The 26,766-nt window shown below is 42.4% G+C and overlaps 1 protein-coding gene across 1 annotated transcript in view; it reads right to left on the bottom strand.

The window, feature by feature from the left end:
• The window catches only part of LOC308335729 (myosin-IIIb), a 29,352-nt gene that overhangs the window by 1,927 nt on the left and 659 nt on the right, over positions 1 to 26,766 (bottom strand). The window contains exons 2-27 of the mRNA XM_080792897.1: positions 25,858 to 25,923; positions 24,420 to 24,550; positions 19,884 to 19,986; positions 19,288 to 19,390; positions 17,038 to 17,194; positions 16,781 to 16,886; positions 16,557 to 16,682; positions 12,456 to 12,564; positions 11,853 to 11,969; positions 11,605 to 11,705; positions 10,898 to 10,984; positions 10,667 to 10,732; positions 9,373 to 9,486; positions 8,687 to 8,798; positions 7,926 to 7,969; positions 6,743 to 6,808; positions 6,337 to 6,456; positions 4,631 to 4,716; positions 4,443 to 4,490; positions 4,262 to 4,309; positions 4,046 to 4,137; positions 3,609 to 3,794; positions 2,911 to 3,035; positions 1,846 to 2,039; positions 518 to 607; positions 219 to 384 (exon numbers count right to left, since the gene is read on the bottom strand). Of these exons, the coding sequence (XP_080649023.1) occupies positions 219 to 384; positions 518 to 607; positions 1,846 to 2,039; positions 2,911 to 3,035; positions 3,609 to 3,794; positions 4,046 to 4,137; positions 4,262 to 4,309; positions 4,443 to 4,490; positions 4,631 to 4,716; positions 6,337 to 6,456; positions 6,743 to 6,808; positions 7,926 to 7,969; positions 8,687 to 8,798; positions 9,373 to 9,486; positions 10,667 to 10,732; positions 10,898 to 10,984; positions 11,605 to 11,705; positions 11,853 to 11,969; positions 12,456 to 12,564; positions 16,557 to 16,682; positions 16,781 to 16,886; positions 17,038 to 17,194; positions 19,288 to 19,390; positions 19,884 to 19,986; positions 24,420 to 24,550; positions 25,858 to 25,923 (2,763 nt within the window). The remainder of the gene's footprint in view (positions 1 to 218; positions 385 to 517; positions 608 to 1,845; positions 2,040 to 2,910; positions 3,036 to 3,608; positions 3,795 to 4,045; positions 4,138 to 4,261; positions 4,310 to 4,442; positions 4,491 to 4,630; positions 4,717 to 6,336; positions 6,457 to 6,742; positions 6,809 to 7,925; positions 7,970 to 8,686; positions 8,799 to 9,372; positions 9,487 to 10,666; positions 10,733 to 10,897; positions 10,985 to 11,604; positions 11,706 to 11,852; positions 11,970 to 12,455; positions 12,565 to 16,556; positions 16,683 to 16,780; positions 16,887 to 17,037; positions 17,195 to 19,287; positions 19,391 to 19,883; positions 19,987 to 24,419; positions 24,551 to 25,857; positions 25,924 to 26,766) is intronic.

The following is a 26,766-nucleotide window of genomic DNA, read 5'->3' on the forward strand; positions in this document are numbered from 1 at the left end:
CGGAATGTACAACTTCATTTCAACTTAAATTATTTTTTTGCAGCTGTCACCTGTCCACAAGGAGTGGTGAGCAGCTCTGTTGCTAAGCTCACCTGTCCACAAGGAGTGGTGAGCAGCTCTGTTGCTAAGCTCACCTGTCCACAAGGAGTGGTGAGCAGCTCTGTTGCTAAGCTCACCTGTCCACAAGGAGTGGTGAGCAGCTCTGTTGCTAAGCTCACCTGTCCACAAGGAGTGGTGAGCAGCTCCATGAAGGGCTTGAGCCCCGTCCTCGTGTGGTACTCCACCAGGTCGGTCAGGGCGCGATGGGCCTTGTCTTCCCCCAAGATCACGTATTTCCCGTTGGACTGCATCTCGATCATGTAGTGTCGACAGCGGTTCTCACCCCTGAGTCAGCAAAGCAGAGATGATGTTGTTGTTGGGATTTAGCTGCGCCTTAAACCTAGTATACAGCATCACAGTTGACGGCCATGATCGTGACAAAGAACGTCATCGCGGTAATTACTGCTAATTATCATACCTGTATGACAGGGTGTATCCCTCCCGACTCTGACCCACTCTGATCAGGAAACACCCGATGGGTTTGTCTCGTAGAAGATCCTCCGCTTGTCTGAAAGGACAGATAACAGTCACGGACCAGTCGTCTATACCAACATCGCCGGTTGTGTTGGGGACAACATAATTATGGTCGAATCTCACCGTGTTATGGTGAGATTGGTGACCTGATGAAATATGTGACCATCTTGTGGTACTTCACACAACTTCTCTTCTCAAGGTCTTTATGCATGGCCTAAATGCTGCTAGGTTAAACTTGTACTCTTTCCTGCCACCTGCTGCTTTGAAGGATGCTAGCGACTGACTATGAATGATATGGCGACCAGAAAGAAGGTAGGAAGTCCGCACACCGTTCTTAAGCTCCCAGTAGTTTATTAGGAAATAATGGTCAGGAATCAACGTTTAGACGGTGTGCGGACTTCCTACCTTCTTTATGTATGTATATTTTTGTCAACATCTTTTGAGATGTGCGTGCTCCCCGTTTTGGATGTTCTCTGATATGGCTACCATGCACAGTCACACATCTTGGCAATTCGTGCTCATGGTTTTGTTACTTGCGCTTGTTTTTCTTGACCACAATGTTAAGAATGTAATTTAGATAGCACAGTGGTTTTCAACCTTTTTCATATAAAGTTCCATTATTTATTCAGCATTTGAGCCACAGACAATTTGATGAGATTTATACTTGCAGACCCCAAACAGAATGTTGTTATCATTGGATAAGATTTTGTTATTGATGTTGGTATCATAGGAGAGATGACAGGCAAAATAACAATTATTTTACATTCTCTAATTCTGTAGACTTCTTGTAAATTAATGAATGCAGATGTTTAACAATAATTTAACTCTTGAGAGCGTACAATGTAATTTTACACTCTCAAAGAGTTAAAGATCTGGGAAGCTAGGGACCATCTGGAACCCCCTCATGGACCACTGGTGGTCCCCGAAACACTGGTTGAAAACCACTGGTGCAGAGGTGTGGCATTATTACTCACCATGGTAACCACCACAGGGGGTGGTTACTCATTTATACTTGGTAGCGAGTAATGGGACCCAGGTGTGCAAGGGGAAAAGCCCAACAGTTTTTGACTGTGGCAGCTCACAATGTGTTGCGAAATTTGTGAGCGCATTGTAGGTGTGCCATTTTCTTGCAGATCTAGGGATGCTAGGGCCCAAAAATATATGAAATTGGCCGCCGACCCCCCCCCCCCCCCATCTGAAAATATGTCGTCAGCCCGTTTGTCTCATATCCATGCCTCCCTCTCCCCCTCCTCTCCTCTCCCTCTGTCTCACCTGCGGGGTATCATGCCATGGAACCAGCATGGGAAGGCTCCGTTGCGCGCCACCTTCCGGGCCTGGGTCTCCTTGAACCAACGGATGGTGTTCCCCCTGTTCTTCCTCCTCCTGGCTCGCTCCTCCTCTCCCTCAGAACCCACCAGCCCCGCTAGGTGAGTGTGCAGCTCTAGGTCGTTGTCAAACGGCATGGCCTGGAGAGAGTGAGAGACAAGATTGTACAGTATATGTGTTCCATATCAGTGGTTTTCAACCAGTGGTCCTTGAGGGGGTTTGCAGGTGGTCCCCAACTAATGAGAGTTGGTAACCAAAATGGACACTTTTAACTCTTGAGAGCGTAAAATGAAACCAAATGGAACCATACGGGTAGACCCACTCATGTGAGACCCACTCATGTGGGTCTATGTTTTTTTTTAGTGCCAGTAGTGGCATCCAGTTTTATTTATTTGTATTTTTTTAGTGCAAAGAGACAGACAAATGAGTCAACAACGCAGGTGTCCATCTTGAACTGAGCCGGGGAGGTTTCGATTACGTGATCTACAACAGTGGTTCCCAAACTTTTTCGTGTCAAGGACACGAAATCAACATTTATTAAGCCACGGACCCCCCATTCGAAAACATATGCCAGTGACCCCGATAACTGAGGATTTTTACGGCTCTAGCACTGATTCCGAAACATATTTTTGTGTGTTTCACACACATTATGCTACGGATCCCCGATTTAATGGCATTTCTATCTCTGGTACCCCAATTTATATCGTAAAACCACTGTAAATTTAACTCAGAGTGTACAAATGGAACCAAATGGACCCGTTCCATTTGTACACTCTCTGAGTTACAGACCCATAAGGGTCCATTTGGTTCCTAACTATCTCAAATTGAGCTAGGTACCCCCTGGGGGTCCCCGGACCCCACTTTAGGAACCCATGATCTACAAACATTGTGTGTTTTTATTTACCTAACTTGTTTTCCTTCATATTAGACAAATATGAAACCGTTTAGTTTTAGGGAAAACTAAACAATATAATGAACATTTAGGAAAAGGCCGTAGATCTTTAGACCCACCTCAAACTGCTTGCTGCGTGGCCGTGGCACAGGAGCCTTGATGTCGCCCACAGCAGTGAAGAGGGAGCGAGGTCTGGGCTGAGGCTTCTTCCTTCTGGGTAGAGGCACTGGGGGGGACACTGGCACTGGGGGGGGGGGGGGGGGGGCAAAACATGAGTTAGAAATATAGATAAATACTAAATCATCTCCTTAATACCCTGAGCGCACAGGACAAAGTTCTCCGCCCTGTTTAGCCGACAAGACCGAACATCTTAAAACGTGAATAACTCTTGATCCAAATCATTCCGTCCAATTCTAAGCAAAGATCATGTGTCAGACGGCCCACCGCAGTCCCGTTGCTAGTCGCGGGAGATTTAATCATACCTCCCGTTGTTGTCGATCGCCTCTAGTCGAGTGTTTTGGCTACATTTATTTTTACATTTTGCTAGGTAGCATGTCAAGTTTGAGCGTTTTGTTCCCTTCTTAAATGCAGCTGAATCTGCATCCTATTCCTACTGTCTGTGACCAATGCATTTTTCCTTGAATGTTTAAGGTTTCATCAAGAAATTACCATATTGTGCAGAATATTTAGACTACTCTGATTATAAGACAACCTCCATTTTTCCAAAAGATCCTAGTCTTATATTCAGTACAATAGGGTAACTACATTTCAAAGGACAAACGCTGCACAGTATATACAGTGACTTCCATCCTCTCACTTTGGTTCTCCTGCTCTTCATCCTGATGAATACTCATTTCCTCCTCTTCTTCTTCCTCCTCCTCCTCCTCCATCTCTTTTCTCCTCCTCTCCTCCTCTTCCTCCCTCTCTCTCTTGGCCTGTGCTTTTCTCCGCACCTCCGCCAGCAAGGCCAGGTACTTCCTCCTACAGCACAGAGTACGGTAATCTGCAAACACGACAAAAAATATCTTATATAACCTGCGATACCTACGAAACCTGGAAGATTTTGTAACCGTCATTTTACGGCATCAAAGGATGCCCCCCCCCCCCCCCCCCCGCCCACCCAACACACACACACACACAAACACTCATCTACTTTGTCTTGTTAACATAACATTAAAGTTCCACAATTTGCCATAGAGTTTGTTTCTCTATGTTGTGTAGTTGTGTACACTACAGTACGTTGGTGGTTCTTACTCTTCTGAATGATTGTAGCTGCTTTGGCCAGCTTTTCCAGCAGCGAAGCAAATTGTTCTTGGTGCCAGTACTTGAAGAAGAGACGCGTTGACCTGCAACAGCAGCACACAAAACAAAATTGTTATGCTTTCATTCATACATTAATAAAAAAAGGTCTCAATGCCTCGTCTGTAGTCAATACTGAGGACTGAATACAACTGACAAAGGCCAACTTACCCACACTTCCAGCCATGGATTTCAGTCGTGTTCAAAATGGACATACAACTATATAAAATAAAATGAAAAACAATACGGAATTAATTCACGTTAGGTACGTAGGTCTAAAGCCAAAACCACCCCATCTAAAAAGACAATTTTGTCCATTATTAGAGATATGAGAAGAAGAAAAAACATATACCTTTCCTTGTTTACTGGTAAACCTGGCTTTATAAGCAGTATGTTGTACCTGAAAATGGAAGGAGTGTAATATAGTTAACAGAAATAACAGCTATTAATCCACATTATAAGAGGCACATTAATGGTAGCCGCGCATAAAAATAAATTGTGAGGTCAATATAACCATGCTAGGTTTGTTTCCAGATGTACCTCTGGGCAAACTCCTTGAAAGAAGGTCTCCAAGAGAAACCATCTCTCCGAATCCTGATGGTCTCCAGAAGGCCGTTGTATCGTAGCTGGAGATAAAAGATAGAATTGTCAGATATATTGTGTTCCTACAATTAATACCTGAAGCTCATTTCAATATCTTGATTTGGGGTCTGGGGTTTCATCTGATTTGAATAATAACTTCTTCAGAAATGACCAACAGATGTTATTTATACCTATTTATATCCCTGTACCGAATATTCACCAACAATAGATGACCTACAAGCTCACAGTGCGTTGTGTTGAGCTTGTAGCTATTTTTGCCAAATGTTCGCCCCCAAATAGAGATGCTATGGGTAAGTGGTTAAAATAGATCCATGGCAAAGAAATATAGCACCCAGTTCAGATTTGAAATGCAGTCGTTTAGTTCATGACTATAGAGTGACTTTTGATTGATTGTATACTTTATTAGTCAGAATGTTTAACTGCACAAGGTAGGTACAGTCAGACATTAAAGCTAAAAGGATAACACAAAACATAATGCATGCCGTCATCAACAAATGGAGGGTATGTGCATGCATAGAGTGAGTGGCAAAGTTACTGTAGTTTAACGTTGTTTAATGCAATCAGATAGGACTTTTCTGTTTGGATGTACATGGGCTGTCAAGGCCAGAAAGTCTACTCAGGTGTTCCCACATAACTTCCGGGTATGATGATGATAACAAGCTTATTGATTACCCGTTATCAATAAGCTTTGGACTTATCAAGCCTGTTATTGAGCATAGCCTTCCCATGACGTCATGTTTAAACAATCAAGGTGATCAAGAAATAATATCTAATGGCCCATGCTGGCACAAACATGTTGGTCAAGTGTATTGATAACTGCCAACCAGTGCTGCCTGGGTAAACAAAGGCTTTTATATATTCTTCAATATTATTTTCCAAAAGTAAAAAGGTCAATAGCCTTCTGTCTGTTAGAAAGGTACTGTATTTGAAGGCCTTAGTAAAAGATACTGGTTCTGTTCAGAATTTATTGTCGTCTCCCGTCTTCCCAAAAAAGAATAGAAAATGCTTGATAGTGGGCTCGATAAGAACCCGGCTCGATAAGCCTGATCAATAAGCTGTTCGTTATCAATAAAAATGAACGAGCTCCATCCCTAAGCATGTGCATAGCCTCTATTCCAGCGGTTCCCAAATCTTTTTGGCCGTGCACCCCCTGTTTCCTCCTGACCTAGCTGACCCCTCGTATTTACCGAAAATGAATTTTTATTTATTTAATATGATTATGGCAAATAATCACAGAATGTCACTGCACTGAAAGACATGCAGCTGCTGTATACTCCCGCAGCTGCTCTATACATCTCCTTACAACAGTGTTTTACCAGATTTAGCCCTTTGTGCAAAATAACACCATAAAACCGCCATTACCCTTTTCATGTCACGCACCCCCTAGAGGGAGTGCGCGCACCACAGTTTGGGAACCCCTGCTCTATTCTATACTGTACAGGACATGCTAGCAGAGAATTCACTAGATTCCTCCTACCACTGTACCACTCCCTGTGTGTGAACATAATAGTACATGATTCCTCCTACCACTGTACCACTCCCTGTGTGTGTGAACATAATAGTACATGATTCCTCCTACGACTGTACCACTCCCTGTGAGTGTGAACATATTAATAGTACGTTAATTAGAGGCTTCCATTCACCTGTTCCATGACAACTTTGCTGTCCAACTGGTCCGGCAACTTGTTGACGTTTGGTTTGATACAGCGAACAAAGTGAGGACTGGACGCAAACATCTTTTCCATCAGGATGGCTAGAGATTGCTTGGACAAAAATGGAAAGAAAAGCGTTGGTTACGTGCCAATAATGATCCCCACATGTGTCCCTGTCCTGTCACTGCAAAGCCTGTACATGTGGGAGGACTATTTTATTTTAGCACCGGCGGATTCGTGCCCCCCCCCCCCCCCCCCCCCAATAGCAGATATACACGCTCACAACACCGGTTTTAACTTTCAGAACAGAATGTCCTCCCAGTCCCACACCGTGCAGTCGCTATATGCAAGGATTTAAGAACATGCGTTGGATGTGTATGGATTACACTGCAAATACCTTAAACTGAGCTCCTACAGAATGTTTTCTGGTAGAGTTGAAGTTGTCATCCGACCTCTGGATTGCCTGAAATATAAAATATATATATTTGTATTATTTTATGCTTTACTTAAGATAGATGGGAGAGTGTACTGTAAAGAGTCAGTCAACTGATGGCACAGAGAGTTGATTGATTGAGTGATTGAATATTTTATTAGACCAAAAAATGCAAACAGCACAATTTCAGTCAGGCATTTTGGTCCAAAGGGATTTCCGAAGAAAGACCTTGCGGTCTTGTTTCCATTCGGGTCCCATGAAAGACTCTAAAACAGCAATTGGTCACCTCCTCTCCCTCTGACCTGCTGATTTAAAGGAGGCCAGTGATTTGCTTGTTTTAAGGGAAGGGGGCAGAGCATTCCACACCTGAATAGCACTGCTGCGGAAGGTGAATTGACCCATATTTGTTTTGTAAGTGGGTGGCACCAGATCATTGTTTACGCTACCTCTAGTTTTGTGGCTGTGGGTGCCGCTCACTTTTTTTAAAAGTAATCAGTCAAGTAAATGGGCACTGAGGGCATGGAGGGCATAGCTGCATGTACAATGTTGAATGTCAGACCCATTTTCAATTGTTTGACTCTGTGTCTTCTACCCGGAGCCAGCCAATGCCATCCAGATGCTCTGCATATAGGTGGGTCATTGGTCCCAGGCCTAGAAGAAGTCGAATTAGTTTGTTTTGGGAGATTTGGAGCTTATTCTTCTGTGCCATTGAGATGTTAGAGAACCAGGATGTGCAAGCATAGTCAAACATGGGCAGTATGAGTGCTCCAGCTAAAGTCCTGAGAGCCCTTTTGTTAACAAAAGAGGAAATTCTGCCCAGGAATCTTGTCCTTTGACACATGACGGAAGTCGGATTAAACGTTTGCTTCCCGTAAGTGACACGCAAAGTGCACAGTAGCCTACTGTACATAGTTTGTGCAATAACTGCCTACTGTTAATTATTAATTGTACAGTACATAAAATGCACCCACTGGTTGATTCAATACTCATTTTGGCTGCTAGACCCTCTATTAGTCTGGAGAGTTTTATTGCATACATTGCACAATATGAACAGGTTCAGTTGAGCTGCTCATTTCATACTGCATCTACATGCTGTACCACATGAAATAGAATCTCCGATCTTCACCCGACTGTTTTGAGTGTTTACCTTGGCTTTTCTTGGCATAAGCGTTCCAGTCCTGGAGATGGTTGCTGAAAAATAAGAAATAAATAAATACATTAAAAAAATCAAACAATATAAAGTTAACTACTTACTACCACTTCGAACAAGCTACATAGAACAGCATACTGTAAACCTACTACAAGCTACTGTCTGTGTGGCATCGATCTAAATCACATGTAACCTTTAATCCATCAAAAATACTACAAATAAAATGTTACTTCAGAGTTTTCAACAGCAACTAGAGCCGACCCTTCCTAGCGATCAAAAGAAGATGAAGAAGAAAATGTAGCACTTATATAGCGTATCAGGGACGTGCAGAGAGTGTTCGAGAGGCAGGGGCTGAAATTCCGTAAGAGGGCACTTTAGGAAGAAAATAGCTGTTCTACAAGCTCTCAACATGTCGCAGCGTGACGCGTTGAGAGCTTGTAGATCAGCTATTTTCCGGGCGCGGCCCTGCACTCATTGGCTACTGGAGATGCAGCGACGACATGGATTTCTAAACAAACTCTTTCAACGCAAAATGCTGCGTTCAAGATCAGAAGAGTTCAGAAAAAAGCAATTCTCGGGTATGGCATGGAAAGGAGAGGAGGGGCATTTGCATTTCTTTCGCCATAAGTAAATGCTGCATTCATGGTCTGGAGAGGGCAGTTGTTTTACAGATGCGTAAAAGGACAGGGGCTGAAGCCCCTTTTGATGTCTATGTGTGCACGTCCCTGTAGCGTACGATCGAGGGCTACTTCTCTCACCTGCGAAGAGGACACTGAGCAGAGGGGTGACGCTGTTGATGAAGAGATCTCGGATGCTTGCTGGAATGGTGTCTCTGTTCTTCTCCAGGAATCCCCCTCCATTATACTGCACCTGAGAAATTAAAGTCACATTTTAACTTCCCCAAAAAACACTAACAGTTGCCCCTGGTGAGAATCATGTGGCCTCGAAACGGTCCCTACCTGGTATTCCACATCCTTAAGCTGAGTAAACTAGGCCTAAACCTAACCTTATTCCCAAACTTATAACGTCAGTAAAACGTTGCCAAAACCCTAACCCTATTCCTGAACTTAACCCAAGTAAAAACTACCAGTATGCCTAACTCTAAACTTATTTCTAATTTTATCTTCAATAAAACTACAAGAACCGCCCCCAGCATGTGGTTGGCGGAAAGAAATGGAAGGCAAGCGTGTTTTGGGGGTTAGCCACCGGTTAGCCACAGTCATGAGCGCACGCCGCACAGTACCTCATCCATCGCCACTAGGGGGCGCCAAAAAGGCCCTGACCGCCAGTTATTTTTTTCCAAAACAAAACACGTTAAACACGTGTTAAAAAGGCGTTAAAGATGTTGTTGGCAGTCTGGGAGATTAAAAAAAATAAGTTAAATAAGTCCTTGGCGATGGATGAGGTACTGTCCAATTTCAGCTGAGAAGAGACTCTTTCTTACCTTCCCTGCATAGTGGATGACAGTAAACAGAGGGCTGTGGCTCCGTACCACCTCATAGTGGGCGCTGGTCTTGAACTTGTTGTTCAACTTGTCCACAAAGTTTCTGTCTGATGCCTAATTAAGACAACCGGGGGGGAAACACAATACATGAGGTGTTACGGATCTGGAGACCAGTGTGTTGCTTCCAACCAGCCTGTGAATTCTAACGTTGATGTATCGCAAATGAATTACGAGTCATCTTGTGTGCAAAGGTGACCTTTTGGCCTGACGGTGGCACTACGCTAGAGGAAAGGCCATGGGGATTGGGGATCACCAAAATGAGTAGTGTTCATCATCCTTGCTGAAGCATTAACTTTAATGAAGCATTGACTTTAACTTAAATGTGGCCATCAGAGATATCATGAATGCATTGTTAAATGTGGTCTAACAGTGCCACGAGAGGACTGTGCAGGCTACAACCATGTAACACTACCAAGTCATCTCTGAAATTAAGTATTATAAGAAGAGAATATAGGGACTCAAACAGTTAATGTGCCGACCACATAAATAACAGTCTCTGCCGGGTGGAAATCTCATACTGTATGTCCAAATCCGTTACTTTTCAGGATTCAGATTCAAAAGTGGCAAAGGTAGCAGATCGACAAGCTCAAAACGCGTTGTCGATCTGTTACCTTTGATGCTTTTGTGTGACGATGTAGTATATACTGTATGATCAAGTAGGGAGTTAAATTATGATTTTGTTTTTTTTTTAAGAAAAACACAAAAGGTTATTATGCGGAAATGGGAGACAACAGCAATTTCCCAGGTTTGAGTCCTGCCTCAGGACATGTCTCAACACTCATTTCCTGTGAAGAGCAACAGGAAGTTCAAAGACATAAAGAAAATGCGCTTAGAGGAGTGGGTTTCAACCCTTTTCATATCGAGGTCCATTATTTCTTTGGCATTTGAGCCACGGACCAGGATTTTATGAGATTTAGCCTCTCAGACCCAAAATATTTTGTTTTCATTGGATAAGATTTTGTCCACAATTCCATGCTGTATCGTCTGTTGGTACCATTAGGAGAGATAACAGGCATAACATTGATCAAAGTAACAATTCTTCTACATTCTCTAATTGTGTAGACGTAGACGATGTTTAAGAACAATTTAACTCTTGAGAGCGTAACATTTAACAAAATGGACCCATACGGGTCCATTTGGTTTCATTTTACGCTCTCAAGAGTTAAAGATCTATAAGGGTCCATTTGGTTAGCAACTCTCCTTGGTGGTCATTGAGGGTTTTGAGGTCCCATACCTGAGGAAAGGCACTCTGCTCATCCAGAAGAGACAGGATGCCAATAGGTTTTGTGAGAAAGAGGTCCTAAAAAAAACAACGGAAAAGTCACATTATTAGGCCAGTGGAATCATTTTTAAAACGACAATGTTGATGAGATGCCGAGAGTACAGAGCATATAATGTCTCCTATTTCTGGACACAATCCGTCGGTCGGTCGGTCAGTCAGAATATAAACTAAATAACTTCTTACCAGAATAGGCTTGTTATTTTTGAACGAGATGGCCTCCCATTCGATCCCTTCCTCTTTGTACTCATTCTGCTCCATTAGAAAGATGTGCTGCGGATGACACAGATACTGGTTAGTGGTTCAGGAACACCAAATACCAGTACATAATACATACTGTACAAGCTTACACCCAGAACTAGGCTAGGCTACACAGACAGCCGGAACTGTGTAGACTAAACGATTCTGGAAGTTTGGGCAGGACACTCAATTCTGTCACACAGAATATATAGAGCAGCGGCTCCCAAAGTGGGGTGCGGGGACCCCCAGGGGTTCTTGAGAGAGTTCCAGGGGGTTCCCAGCTAAATGATAGTTAGGAACCAAATGGGTCTGTAACTCAGAGTGTACAAATGGACCCTGATGGGTCCATTTGGCTCCATTTGTACACTCTCAGAGTAATATTAACTTGATTTTACAATAATAAATTGGGGGTCCCAGAGATAGAAATGCCATTAAATGGGGGTCTGTAGACTAATATGCATGTCAAACTGGGGGTCCTTGAAACTGGTTGAGAATCACTGCTAGAGCCGTCAAAATCTTCTCTTATGGAGAACCACTGATATAGAGTGTCTGCTTTGCAAGTCTCTCTGTATGACTATATGTTCATCTATAAAATGACAACAGGGTGCTCACTCTTTCAGAAGAACATTTTGTATTCATACATACATACTTACATGGTTAAAGAAGTATTGCAGCTGTTCATTGGCCAGGTTAATGCAGAGCTGCTCAAATCGATTCACTGCAAAGTTCTCAAAGCCAAAAATGTCAAGGATGCCTGGAGGAGTGCAGGAGGAGATGGAACAAGGGTGAAATCACAAGCTTTAATTAGGTATAAGGAGGAGGTAATCTACTTAAGTTATACTTTATTGATTTGTATTTATTGATCCACTGTTGATGAAAATTTAACTAATTTCACACTCACCGATTTCATTGAGCTCGACGTCAATGTCAACATCGGGTGCCAGGAGTTCATTTACTTTACTGACAATCCAGCCAAACAACCGCCCATACGCCACCTTGGCAATGGAGTCTCTGGCATCTACCGGTACATGGAAAAAAGCAAAAATGTAATCTGAAAAGACTGAAAATGTAATGATGGTATTTTAGGCCGACCAGCTGAAGAAATCATGACATTTCTGAGACGATTCATATTCCTGGAAGATGCTTCTAAACTTCTATTGCTAGTTTGATCACTTCAAATACTAATTTGATCACTTCAAATAACTAATGACGGAAAATAGTCAATCTACAAGCTCACAACACGTCGCGCTGCGTGAGCTTGTAGATCTGCTATTTTCAGTGCGCAGCATGCTTTTACAGAAGACACGCTGGCTCATATGGAATCCAAATGACTTTAATGGATGAACTTTAATCCATGCATCTAAGATAACATAAGGGAATACTGAATCGATCCAATAAGAGTACATTGGGCTGTTTTTATAGGCCAACATTTAAAAACTGGCATGAGACAGAAAAATAATGAAACAAAACAAATATCTCCTATTGATTAGATAAATGAACAGACCCTCTGCTTGCTGCTGGTTGTGAAGTCGTCGTATGGCCTCTCCTCTGGTGACGGACAGAGTACAGGTCAGACTCCGCAGCAACTCCTCTTCCTGGACGCCAAACTGACCCTGGAATCGCACACGCACGCCACACCATTTTTACTCCATATCCACTCGTAACATTCATATTTGTAACCTTAACCCGAACCGTGTCAAATATGCATTTCTTTGACCTTATAAGACCCAACCAACCAACCAACCCTAATTCTATCCCTAAAGTTTGATTCTTCAAACAGCACTGTTTCTCTCCCTGAATCCACTCTGTTCACGTCCTCATCAGTGCATAAAACTATTCCTTTTCAAATTTGCTTCATATCCTATTTTGGGTAGTGTGGGTATTCCACTTCCCATTGTATCATTCCAGTAGACTGGCTATATATTTTCAGTGAAGTATAAATCTGGCTTGACCCTTGAAGCTAAAATAACCCACTTCCGTAGTGTGGACCAGCAGATGTCCCCCTAGGGTGGTTTATCTCCATTTTTCAGGGCCTCGTCATCATAAAACTAAAACAACATGCGTGGGCGTGTCCAAATGCACATTATTGGCTAAACCCACAGTCAAAAGAAATTCTGTCATTGTTTGGCCAAGCTAAATCTCTGAAGCAACATGTGATAGCCAGCTAGGTTCAGCATGAGAAACCTAAAATACAAGGCTGTCATTTATGTCCAAATATAGCCACTTTTGACCTTTAAAAAGGTCTTTCTTTCTTTCTCTGATAAAGGAGCGGCAAGCTACATGTACATGTGGCCTAGAGAAATACGTCTTAACCATCCTTTGTCATGAACAATGGGTTTGTATTCTTATCAGGGTGGAACAGATGTTGAGACAACCAGCCTCGCTCCCATTACATTCTTATAGGCACTTGATTGCATAGATGGAGGGGATAGAAGTCGGCGCTGGCGCTAATGGTCGGATAATTTGCACCAACATGGCAACAAAAGCATGCCAACCCATGTGTACCGCTACCACTACAGAGTGTGTTAAAGCCATATATTATTAAAGCCATATATTGTCATTATGGGGAAAGTGAACATTTATTTTAAAAAGGGTTGGAATGCAACTGCTCCAGTCTGGTCGATTTTGCTGCACAAAGACCTGTTCTTGGGCCTGATCTGACAAGCCTCGCTCTAGCTGTTCTGCCAAGATGGCAAGTACGGCTTTGACTTATATTGGTATGAAGTTATGTTTTATAGAGAATACTTTGCAGTTCTTTCTTTTTTTTTAAACATTTTGCTCTATAAAAAAAGTTATAATATTGCACAGTGCACACTGTTTTAGACACAGGTGCGTTACAAATGAACGTAAAGAGAATTTACTATGATACACAGACAGCATTTGGAAACCTTATCTGTGTAGCCTATCTTTGCTGTGGGGTAGAAACTTTTCATCTCCATATTCTGACTTAATGCCCTAATTGATTACACTACATCGTCACAAAAAAGCATCAAAAGTAGCGGATCTATAAAGCTCAACAGAGACGCTATATTAAACCTTATATACATTGTTGACCGAGCTGCCCCATGGGTCTATATCCGTCCCGTCCCTCCTTTTTTTGAGTGGTGCAACCACTCCAAGGAACAGCAATGTGACAATGTCCGTGTTCACCTATGTGTCCGCCTATGTATGTTAATGAGCACCAGTATGACTATTAGTACCAGAAGGGGCGCTGTTGTGCCAGAGAGAGAGAGAGAGAGAGAGAGAGAGGGAGAGAGAGTAGCCAGTTTTGAGTGTTTCTGTAAACACAAACATTAAAAGCTGGACATCTCCTCTCATCTCTAAGTCAAGGGTTCATGGGGGTTGGTTGGTGTCCACAGCAAGGAAGGTTTTGCTCACATGTGAGTGTATGATAATTCCTTTCATTGATTTAAACAGTGAACAACAGGTAGTGTCATATTACTACCTGCATGGCCGGAGACCTTGAATGTGTCTCGCTCCAAGCTTTCCTACACGGTAAAATCCAATTGAACTCTGTGGGAGTGATTACCCACACGTCGTATAGGAGGGGATTTGGAGAGGGACTTTGAGTTACCGGTACATTCATTTAAAGAAGTCCAGACCAAGTGTTTTATTTTTATTGTGTATGTCTTGTCTGTATCTTGAACGGTGACGTCATGGACGCAAAACAAATTTCAGTGAAAGCTGACAATACAGTTGTATCGTATCGTATCTCTTTTCTGCGCAGGGAGGTGAACAGAATAGAGTCAGGAAGCGTTATAGTTCAAAGGTAGCATTATAGTTCAACCTCCCGTTAGTCCCACCGTTACTAACACTATCCCAAATCCTAACCCTAACCTCACAGGAAGCCACGGGTGATTTGTAACCCGCAGCACGGGGGATTTGTAACCCGCAGCACGGGGGGGTTTGTAACCCGCAGCACAGGTGATTTGTAACCCGCAGCACAAGTGATTTGTAACTCGCAGCACAGGGGATTTGTAACCCGCAGCACAAGTGATTTGTAACCCGCAGCACAAGTGATTTGTAACCCGCAGCACGGGGATTTGTAACCCGCAGCACAAGTGATTTGTAACCCGCAGTACAAGTGATTTGCAACACGCAGCACGGGGGATTTGTAACCCGCAGCACAAGTGATTTGTAACCCGCAGCACGGGGGATTTGTAACCCGCAGCACAAGTGATTTGTAACCCGTAGCACGGGGGATTTGTAACCTGCAACACAGGTCAGACTAACGGGAGGTCTGACTTAAGGGCAGTGGAAAAAGAGTGGAAAAAGAAACAATGCTGCAGAACTCCTGCGGTTTCACAAGCCAAAATCTCAATTTGAAGTTGCTGACGTCCGCTATTATGCTCTAGTACACATACTACACACACACACACACACACACACACACACACACACACACGCACGCACGTGCGCACCCACACAGTTTGATGCACAAAGAGCTGACAGCTACTAGGCCAGCACTCCCAACGATTCATTCTGCTTCATCTACGCCAGACACCAACAAGCCAGAGCATGTTGGTAGTTATTTTAAGACGGCTCATGGCCCAAACATAACAATACCGTATACTAGGCTATCTTTTCTATTCTTTTTTAAACTTTTGACGGATAATAAGGCTTTACCATATCAAATAAAATACTTGCCACTTTTGTTTAATAGCTTTGTGGTGAAAGACCATAAATATGAGAGATTATATCAGAGAAATGAGTCGGATTCAAACCCAGAACATTGTGAGTGTTAGTAGTGTAGCCAAGTACCACCATAATAACTGATGTTAAAATACAGGAGCAAATACCTGCCCTTTTTGTTCCATTCCTAAGCAAATAATGCGAGAAATGAGTTACCGTGTGGGGGTCCCTCTACTGTACCTTCTACTGTACTGTACTGTCACTGTACTGTACTGGCAAACCCAAAATCACCATTATATACAGTTAATATGTGCGTGTGTGTTTTTGTGTGTGTTAGGTTGCGCACAGGTGGTGAAAAACAACCATGCTGTTTTCGTGCTCAGACGCACCCACCCACCCACACACACACATAGCTCCGTAAGGGAGTGGTTGCACCACTCAAAAAATGGGGTCCATTTGTGTAAAGATGAAGTAATCGAGCATACTGTAAATGAGTCGAATCAGAACACAGCCAGTCTACAGTACAGTATGTGTTCTACTCTATCTGTCTAACAGGACAATAACAACAAAACAAATGTTATTCCTAGATTACTCCCAACGGGTGGACGAGGAAATCATAACTCTCAACAATTTCCTGCTTCCTTCCCGGACGTCTTCTACATCAGCTACAGCTGCAGTGTTGCTAAATATGGACAACGCCTGTACAGTTCAGTATGCAGCTTTCCCACTGGGGAAGGGGGAGGGGGGTGTATGTATGGTCTATGTAAGTTTGGCACCGATTGGTCAAGTGGTTTGTGAGAATTCTCTGCACGGTAATACACACACACACACACACACACACACACACACACACACACACACACACACAAACAAAGACGGACCCATTGTCATAGATAGATTAGCTAGCCTCTTGCAGAGCCACGGCGTAATTAAAATGGCAGGACAGGTTTATACGGTAGTAAAAGAAACTCACAGCAGTAGCCTTTACCCAGCCCTTGGACTTGTCCGAAACCTTAAGAGTGTCGGTCTCCGTGGTTTCGAACGTGATGTTGCCAAGAGACAAGATGCCTGCCAGAATGGTCAGCGTGTCCACCTTCTCCTGTAGTGGTGGGAAGAGAAGACAGTGTCAGTCAGACGGTGTCACGTCACTAGTGTGTATATTAGAAAGCCAAAATCTCGAATTGACTGAACACATACCTGTTCCTCAAAGCCCACCATATCCATGGCATTACACACCGCATTGTACTTCTCACTCCACTTGTTTGTGGTGCTCTCATCTGTCTGATAGTGTTCACTGAGATACCTAAGAGACAGGCAGATTCACACATCATCGCAATTACTCATAATATGTACGTATACATTAAGATTTATTATTTTATTGCCTGGGCCTCCAAGGGGTTTCTCCGATTTTTGCAGAGCTTTGGGCACTGAATGATCATCATACTGTATCTCACCTGTACTGTGTAGCGTCCAGGAGGCCGTACATCTCCTTGTCGTCCAGTGAGGTGCCTGCCAGCATGCAGTGGAATATGTGGAAGTTCTTCTCGCCCTCGTCCTGGTGCACGACTCGAGACTTTTCCAGAAGGTACTCGTTGATTTTGGCTCCTTTTACTGTTGGGTATAGAGATCAGGACGAGCAGTGTGATGTTAGCGGAACAAACCAAACTGGTGGGGAAAATAAATAAGGATTTACGGTATTTTAAAATTGGCAAGGACAACCCTGTTCTTTAAAGTCTAAACTGCCTTCCCCTGGCCAGCCAAGAGGAACTGGTTGGAATAACGTGTTCCTTCCACCAGCTACGTCCAACCAGGGAAACTCCCCATGTCAGGTGAAAACAAGCTGCTTGGATGCTCATGCATTGAAGGAAGCATGAGGTGAGTCCGTTGCTCTCCCCAGGTTGGTAGAGGGAGTGTAGAGCCCATGATTACATTAGATAATTGACACTGGGTGAAAATTTGAGAAATTGAACTACTGTAAATTGTGGGATAAAAAAATATAACAAACGTTGCGTATCAACTATTAGCACTTTTTAGGGACCCTTCAATATCTGTGACTATTCTGACGGACCTAAATGTTGATTTAGGCATTGATTGTTGCTGACTTAAATAAATCGTTGTTTATTTGCCAGAAGAGTGAGTGAGTGTCTTGGGTTTCATGACTGTCTGCTACTCCATGTGTACAAAGTGTCTATGTCTATACAAACTGCATGAAGAGTGTTGATTTAAATTCTCCTAGTGGTGCAGACAGTCCACTAGGAAAATTGAAATCAAACAAACACTCTCTTCATGCAGTTTGTATTCATGCTCCAGCTCCACCCAAGAGTGTCTGTTACGCAAGCCACTGGTTCAACACAACGGTTCCTTCTCTTGTTGTAAACAACTGTGTCCTATACTATTCGTTGATCGTATTCATTCCGTATTCCCCATCTGCTGACTTAACCTATTTTGGACTGACACCAGATTCTACAAATGTTTTATAAATCATGACAGTTTTCTGAAAAATCTATGTTTCAAAAATGGCAGATGGAGCTTGTAGATATTCTATTTGTCAATAGCTAAAGTATAACATAATGCTTAAAACACAAAGGTTCCTGTCTGGAATGGGTTAACAACTTTCAAGCCAGTTTGCCTTTTTCTCTAATAATCGCAGGACAACACACAACACCACATGCAGGTCTTACGTTGTTCAACAAGCCTACTACCTACATCTACTTAATAACACTTGGCAGCATCAGAACCAGCTCTGCAAGGTTCTGTTACAGCTATATCCCCAGGCTGTCAAGACTGCTAAACGCCTGGCTGCCTCCCATCACATGCTGCGAGTGAGCACCCCACCTCTACCACACACACACACACACACACACACACACACACACACACACACTGCCCCTCCCCTCCCATGCCATGACCTCATTGCCTTTATGACTGCTCTGTTTCGGACACTATACCAGAACATTATAATTACCATGAGGTCATGTGTTAGGCATGATGAGGTCATGCATGAGGCACGAGGTCATGATTGTAAACGGTAAATGGAGTAGCGCCTTTTTCTAAACTGCTTTACAATGTACTTTGCATTCAGCCATTTCATTAACAATATGCCAAAAAGATGAGACGGTGAGATAATCCGTTTTTAATATCTCTACTTCCGTTTATTTTCTCTGTTCAAAATGTCTACATAAGGGTGGTGGACACACTGCATGTTAATGAAATGCCACAGGCACCCTGTTTTTGTTTTGTAATTTCCTGTGTGGTATTATGCTTTTTTGGTGTTTGGCGAGTCAGAAAGGGCTTTTTGTTCAGCTGTATGCTCATGAATGACAGTAATCTTGAAGCTAATTAACCCTAACGCCAATCCTAAAATAGTCCCTTCAGAAGTGAATTAAGCTTTACAAGATTTACCTAATCTTTCTGTCATTTTAACCATATCAACTCTTGCGTCCCAATTCTGGGCAAAGATGAAAAAAAAAAAAAGTACAAACATTTCCAAAAACATTTAATTTAGTGTTCTTTTCCCCCCATAGTGGTCCAGGCGCATGCCACATATACGTAGGCTTTGGCCTGACAGCGTCTCGCGTGTTCGAGTCCCGTTCATGACGTCCTTTGCTGTGATGTCTCCCCCCTTCTCTCTCTCCCTCTTTTAATTATATCAGGCAGAAAAGCCTGATATAATTATAAAAAGAAGGACATGCACAAAACCTCACCTGAAGAGTTATGGAAGCGTAGTTGCATGTACTTTCCAAAGCGGCTGCTGTTATCATTCATGACTGTCTGGGCATTTCCAAAGGCTTCTAGAAGGGGATTGACCTGAGAATGACAAATATAAAACATAAAGACTGTAAACTAAAGATTGAAGAGAAATGGACTTTGAGGCTATTATTCCATAAACATTTGAGTGACTTTTGACTAGTCATCATGACGTCACCTCACAAGATAATGTGACAATTAAAATCAGTCACACATATTTTGCAAGACTCTCCTTGAATCATCTACTGTAGATACTATGATCCAGTATTTCCCAAACAAAGGCTCATGACCCATTTTGAGTGGAGGTGGAGGACCAGCTTTTTATGGGCTGCGAGTAAACATCCCGCTTTTAAACGCTAAAATAGCGATGATAGCCGAAAAAGAGATACATCTACATAAGTATGGCATGCTGTAACGACAGTGATATGGGCGTATCTCACACTAAGGACTGCAGCGAGGGCATAGTCCAGAGAGTGCAAACAAAACAAAAAGAATGGGTACAAAATGAATCGGCCTGCCCTGCAGGGGTCTGTTGGATTGGATCGTAGCCTACCTGCAAGATCTGTTGTTCAAGCTGAGTGTTGGCACTCGACAGCTCCATGATCTGCCTCAGTAACAGCTTGGTGCTCTCCGTCTTCCCTGCACCGCTCTCACCACTGCAAGAAAGAACAAGCTTTATTAGAATAGATTCAAACTTAATTTTTCAGAGAAAACTGGGTCGCTAAGGCACCGGGGTAGCTGTGGCTCAGGGCTAGAGTGGCCGGATGGGAACCACAAGGTTGCCAGCTCGAACTCGGTCTCCCCCAGAGTTGGTGTCGAAGTGTCCTTGAACAAAACTCTGAAAACCCTTAATTGCTCCCGATGTGCAGGTTGGTGAATTTGTGTGAATGGGTGCAGTGCACAATCAAGCGCCTTGGATAAAGGCACTATATGAAGGCACCATTTACCATTTACTAAAGCAGACACTATATAAACGATCAAGCGACAATAATGAAACATTTGGTCATGTACAAAAATATATACAAACAGTCTTGCTTCCTTTAGTATTATGACTCTCCATGGATTGAGCCCCTACGATAGTTAATCTAATCGCCAAGTTGGCCCTGCAGTTTTTTTTTCCAGAAAACTGTCAGGATGTAGAAGACATTTTTAGACCTGATCTGAGATCACATGCTGCATGGGACATAGGCTTGGAGCCACAACAAACCACAATTTAAACATAGGCTGTGGAAGGACCACAGGGGGATCTGATCTGAGATCACATGCTGCATGGAGGGCTGCCGTACTTTATACCTCATACTTTAAATGCTTAGTATGAGGTATAAAGTACAGCAGCCATGTGTTCATAAAACTGAAAGAATGGGTATTGGGTATTATGGGTAAGACTGACGTTATGTATCTTTCAGTACCTTTCACTGCTTCATCTCAACCATTACTCAATGGCTCTGGTCTCAGACCCTGCGGTGGATATTTTGACTTTTTTTTTTTTTTTTTTAATGTTGCCAATACGGTTGGAGCAGCCATGAACTAAACCGGTTCATCTCGATGTTCTGGGCATCTTTGTAATGTTAGTGTTAGAAAAAAGAGTAACGTTTGAGGCAGTAACCAGTAACGTTTGAGGCAGTTTTGAGGCAGACGTTCACTGTAGTAGAAGAGGTGCGCCTGGTGAGGGTTTAAACCCTGCAGCTATGTCGAGTCCGCCTATAGGAAATACGTAAGCTGCGACCATGAGACCCGTTTCTGAATTTGTCTATAGGCTTGGAGCCACAACAAACCAACATTTAAAATCAGATTTTGTATAAGCTGGGGAGACATGAGTGCAACTTGTGTTAGATCCATCATGTACTCCATTTGCAAGCCTTATTTGCCCATGCAAACCATCTCTGGTGGTGTAGTGCTGTGCAGGATTACCAACTGCTTATCAATTTGGTAGAGAGGTTAATGTGGGCTCGGGAGATTTGGCTGCCAAATGTCTTTTTTCATTTTGAGTCCATTTGTAATATGGATGTTTGTAAACAATGCTAGCCAAGCCCCATTGTTATAAGGGCATCTCTGTTCACACAGCATTCAACCGCTTAAGCCCTATAGACTTTGTTGTATGAATTATCGTGAAAATATCCAATCTAGAAGCTCCGAAGGTGTCATATTATTGCTATTTGGGACACGTGAGCCTGTGAGATCAGTTTTCTTCTCCATTTGACATTTCTGTAAATGTATGCCTTGAAAGTAGTTAATGTACAGTATGTTATAATTTACATTAATTAAGCTCTGTATCAAGCCCATACCCCTGCCCACTTTGTCGTCAACCCTAAGCCATTCCAGCCTGTCAGAGTACAGCATCTTGCAATGGGTCTGGTCCACAGAATTCGATACACCACCAAGATACCCATGTACTGCATCTGTCTAAATACTTCCTTAATGTCAACAAAGTCCACACCCACTACAGCAGAGGGAGCTCAACAAACCAGATTTGGCACAAACAAGGGACTAAATAAATTTTGCTCCTATGCCATCAAAATGTGGAACGCCCTAACAACGGTCATTAAGACATGCTAATCCCTTGACTCCTTCAAAACTGCTCTCAAAGGGCACCTACGAATGGCTGCTATTTGAAACTAGCCATCGTAAAATCTGATTTCCTGTTTTTTTACTATATAGAAGACGTGTATATATTGTGCTTGAAATGTACTGTAATTCTGCAAACTGTTAATAAATACTTGAATCAATCAATGCACACAATTTCATTTATCTATAATACAGTATGTGAGAGTATAATTTTACACAGCACATGCAAACAAAGTATATGTACAACAAAGATATACCATGCAATGTAAAACAATTGCACATACCCGAATTCATGTATATAAAGTGCAAAGATTCCAGTTTCCCTTTGTGTGCGCAAATAGTGTTCTTACGCTCTATATGGCACGTCACAATGTACGCAAGTGGGAGGCTCCCCTCACCCCCTTTTTGTCATTCTAAAAAAAGGGTTATTATGGGTCATCTTATATACATCCTTGTTGCCCCGGGTGACTATCGCCCTGGTTCAGTCCCTCACAATCCATAGCTGGCTGACCGGCTCATTCATTAGTGACTCGTAAACCAATGCGAGGGGGGCCCCATTCAGAGGCTGTCCAGGCTGTGAGGAGAGAGCCGTGGGCTTGACTTGCAACAATACAATAGAAGTTCAAATGCTAAAAGCAGCAACCAGCCGCTGGTTCCTAAGGTAACCAGAATGGGAACGCTCGGCCTAAAAAAAACACACTCGCTCGCCCCCAGCGGTTCTTGTATTGTTGTTTTACTGAGGTTTAGGGTTAGGAATAAGTTGGGTTAGGCATAGTTTTACTGAGGTTAAATTAAGGAATAACTGAGAAACAAAAGTACTGCCGAAGCAGACAACCCGCAGGCCGCAGCACTCCAAGGTTCAAGATTCAAGGTCTTTATTAATGTCCCAGAAGGGCAATTAGGTTTACAGCAAGAGTAGTGGTTTAAAACATACAAACAATATACATGTCCTTTTTTCATGATTCTATTTAGTGAACAACGTACGCGTTTTGGCCTGGTTGGCCTTCCTCAGCCTGACTGAGGAAGACCAACCAGGCCGAAATGTAATAAGTGCTGGCATTTTCTTCATTTTAAATTAAGGTTTAGGCATACCGTAGTTTTATTGAGGTTACGTTACTGGTGACCTGGGGCGAGCGCGTTCTGGGGCAAGCATTCTTGTATCCGTATACCAAACCCTACACGTCGCCTATCACCCAAAACTAAGGCTTTTACGTCCAACCCATTTCTCTTTGTGCTTGCTCAATATCCTGCTGTCTCAGCCAGCAGAAGTGATTTGTCCACAGTTTATTGCTTTAAATATCGGTTGTGGCTACTTTGCTATTTGCATTTGGGGAAGCTGAGCACCTATGTTATATGCGTCCATACAATCTAAAGCAGAATACGCATACTCTAAAATATGAAATCTTGAATTAATATTTGAATAGTGTATGACTAATATGACAATTAACCACTTAAGCCCTATCTACAGTATGTACTTTATCATAAATAGTGAACCTTGTAGTAGATACTGTAGAGCTTTTGAAAATGTCCATCTATAACACAATTGGTTGAAAGTGTTAAAAGTGGATCTAAACCGGTACACTGTAAGGTACAGTGAGCAATACAGCTTCAGCTAAAACACACACATTATGGTGTGACATTACTGCCATGCCATGTCAACTGGCATGACCACTATAGGCACACTGTAACAGAGAGGCCATGTGTTACTTATTTTGCACAGCATATTTGGCACTTTAGTAACTTGAAGTTGCACAGTGTATTTTGTCATGATTGTATTGTTGTTTCCTGGTTAGCTGAGCTGGCCACTCAGCCAACAAGTTCCACCTGGGTAGACCAAGAAATGTTTGGGGTGTGTTAAATCATGATAGGCAATAGGTGCAATGCCAATATGTTTGAGTGTGATGTGTTTCAGTAAGGACTGGGCTGGACCATGTCAGGAGAGCAAGGGGGGGGGGGGGATTTAAGAAACATGCGCTGTTAACTTGTGGATGCTTATTTATGTGAAGGAATTATTTATGGTTATGACTTGTAATATTTGTATGGCTTAAGGTCGTTTATTTATGTATTGTATGTTTATTTATGTATGTATTGTGTTCAAACACCCCTGTAGAATGGTACAGTCCATATTCAATCAGCTCAGCTGAGTATAAAAGGCTGCCAGTGTACTGAGGTTTGGGGTGTATGTGTTGAATAACTGAATACGGTTACACCAGACAAAAGGCCTCTGTACTGTTTCCAGCTGGTAAGACGATCATTCTCACACACCTATATCTACCACACCCATAATTAACCTTATTAGCTGCAGGTATGTTGCCTACATCACGTCAGCCTCGCCCTTACGTGATTCTCATCTTTTAGATGGCAGCAAAATTGGCCCAATACTGTACAGTACAGCATGTACAGCTATGCCGTGTATACTATACAAAGCATATAACGTCTCACACACACACACACACACACACACACACACACACACACACACACACACACACACACACACACACACGCTTGAAGACAGACCTACCTTATGACTATACACTGGTTCCTTGGTCCTGTAGCCAGTCTACCCAGCATGGACTGATAAGCTTTAGTGGCCACAGCAAATATATGTGGTGGTAAGTCGTTCTTTTCATGGCACTTATATCTTTCAGACACCTGCACATTCACAAAAGAAGAAGTCTGAGGTCAAAACGGTGACAGTCAAATCCGTAAGTATGTGAATTATTGTTGTTGAACACAGCATGGATCTATTCAATGTCACTGACATAGGTCAGGATATGCAAGATGGCATAGCCATATAGGGTATAGCAGAGGTCTCAGGGTCAATACCCAAGACTGGTGATTACAATTTGTGAGTAGCTAGCTAAATGCTATAAAGTATACATGAGCATTTTAGACTGTTTACATTTTAAGTCAAAATCTAAAATGCTTAAGTATGCTGGCCATCTTTATTTGAATAGAAGGAGAATTTGTGCCGTGGACTAGATTCAGGTAGTGAACTCTCATTTCATTTTGGGTAGATTTACATGCAATCTTCTACTAAATGGTCCATTTAATCCTGTCTCATCATGTTCAAGTCAACACTCCCTGGTTGCAATTGACCCAAATTGAAGGTATCTCACAACTCTGGGTCTATGGTCATAAAGAAAATTAAGTGTTTTGGTGGTGGAGAATGGCAACATTTTTTGAGTGACTATGGATAGAAGCATTTTTACAAAATGCTTCGAACCCTTTTTTTTAAGGGTTGGAATAGCGGTGTGCCGTTACATTCTTCCAGGTACAAAGTGAACGCATTAAGGTTTTGGTTATTTAAAACCCTGCGACAATCACACTAAATCTTGATAATTTCCTTTTAAATCCCTCAATGGACTGGCCTTGGATTGGCCACACTTCTACCTGGCCGAACTTATTGAACATCGTAAACCGGTTGCAGCCTTGAGGTCAGCTCACACCTCTCATTATTGACCCCGCAAACTGCCCAACTCAAAACCAGGGGCGACTCTTTTGCTGTGGCTGCCCCTCTCTGGAATGGCCCTTCCTCTTCACATTAGATCCGCCCAGGCCATTCTTTTTTACTTGGCATTTAATCACAGCAAAGCTTAATGTTTAACCTTTGATCTGATCACCTCCTGCCTTCTTGTTTCCTTGTCCGACTATTTTGATTGTACTGATATTTGATTGTATTATTATTGTTTTTTTTACCCATAGTCCGTACAGCACTTTGGTCGATGACAGTCGTTTTTAAACATTTGTTTAATTGATTTGATAATCATAACCTTATGATTTACAGAAACCATATTGTTTAGTTTGCATGTATTGTTTGCCTGTAAACCATAAACAAACATTATTATTATTATTATTATTTAGCAGTAATTTGGCATCTTTGACAGGGCAGTGATAAGAGGTCAAAAGTCAAAACAGCTGAAGAACTCCACATTACTGTGTCCCTCTGGAGCGCTTACCTCTTTCTCATAGGTAGGTAGATATTTAAAGGGATTTATGGCCACCAAAATATCCCCAATGTAGGTCTGGAACAGACAAAAGAAGACAAAATTAGTGAGTCAGTTTACTAGGTGAAACTGTCTTGGTGAGTCAGTGACAAAAGTTAATGTACACAGTGCCCTTGCTTGTATATAAACAAACCTCCATCCAGCAAGAAATATTTGCTGATAAACCGGTTTAACAGAACCAAAATAACAAGCTTTAAGAAACTTTTAACTGCTCTGTACAGTCACTGAACAATAATACAACTTTATTTGCATAGCAATTCTCAACACAGACATACAACTTAAATACAACAAGGAAACCACAATATGTTAAAATCAATATAAAAAATTTGACTGACTGAAGATAAAGAACGCCTCAATTCTAGAAAGACAAATAAAAGTGACATTGCTTGCTGGATGTTCAAGGACAAACAGACAGTATGGTGTTCTTCTCAGTGGCCTTGTTTTGTCTGAATCTAGGTAAAGGGCATTTTTGACACAAATGTAATATAAGTAGTAGGCCTATAAGTGTGTAGACAAAATAATGCCATGATAATACAATGGTGGGTATAGTACTGTAGGCTACTCAGTACAGTAGCTTGTTTAGTCACTATAGTCAGGTGTGACATTTTATGGAACTTAGTTGTCAGATGAATCATTTCAAAACCCACCGTTCTGTTGTTGACAGAGGGGGGAGAGAGGAGGGGTTGATAAATGACAGTTTGTTCCCAAGAATAGATTCATTATTGTCCACTCCGACTCCACACCTTAGGAACCGGGTTTGAATATATTGTGACTTTTAATGCCACTGAATCTAAAGCCTGTTATTTTTTCTAGCAAATAAATCTGGCTTAAAAATAAATAGTTTCCAGAACTCTGGTCAGT

Source organism: Protomyctophum bolini (assembly GCF_963924005.1).
Source record: "Protomyctophum bolini genome assembly, chromosome: 20".
NCBI classification, from domain to species: Eukaryota; Metazoa; Chordata; class Actinopteri; order Myctophiformes; family Myctophidae; genus Protomyctophum; species Protomyctophum bolini.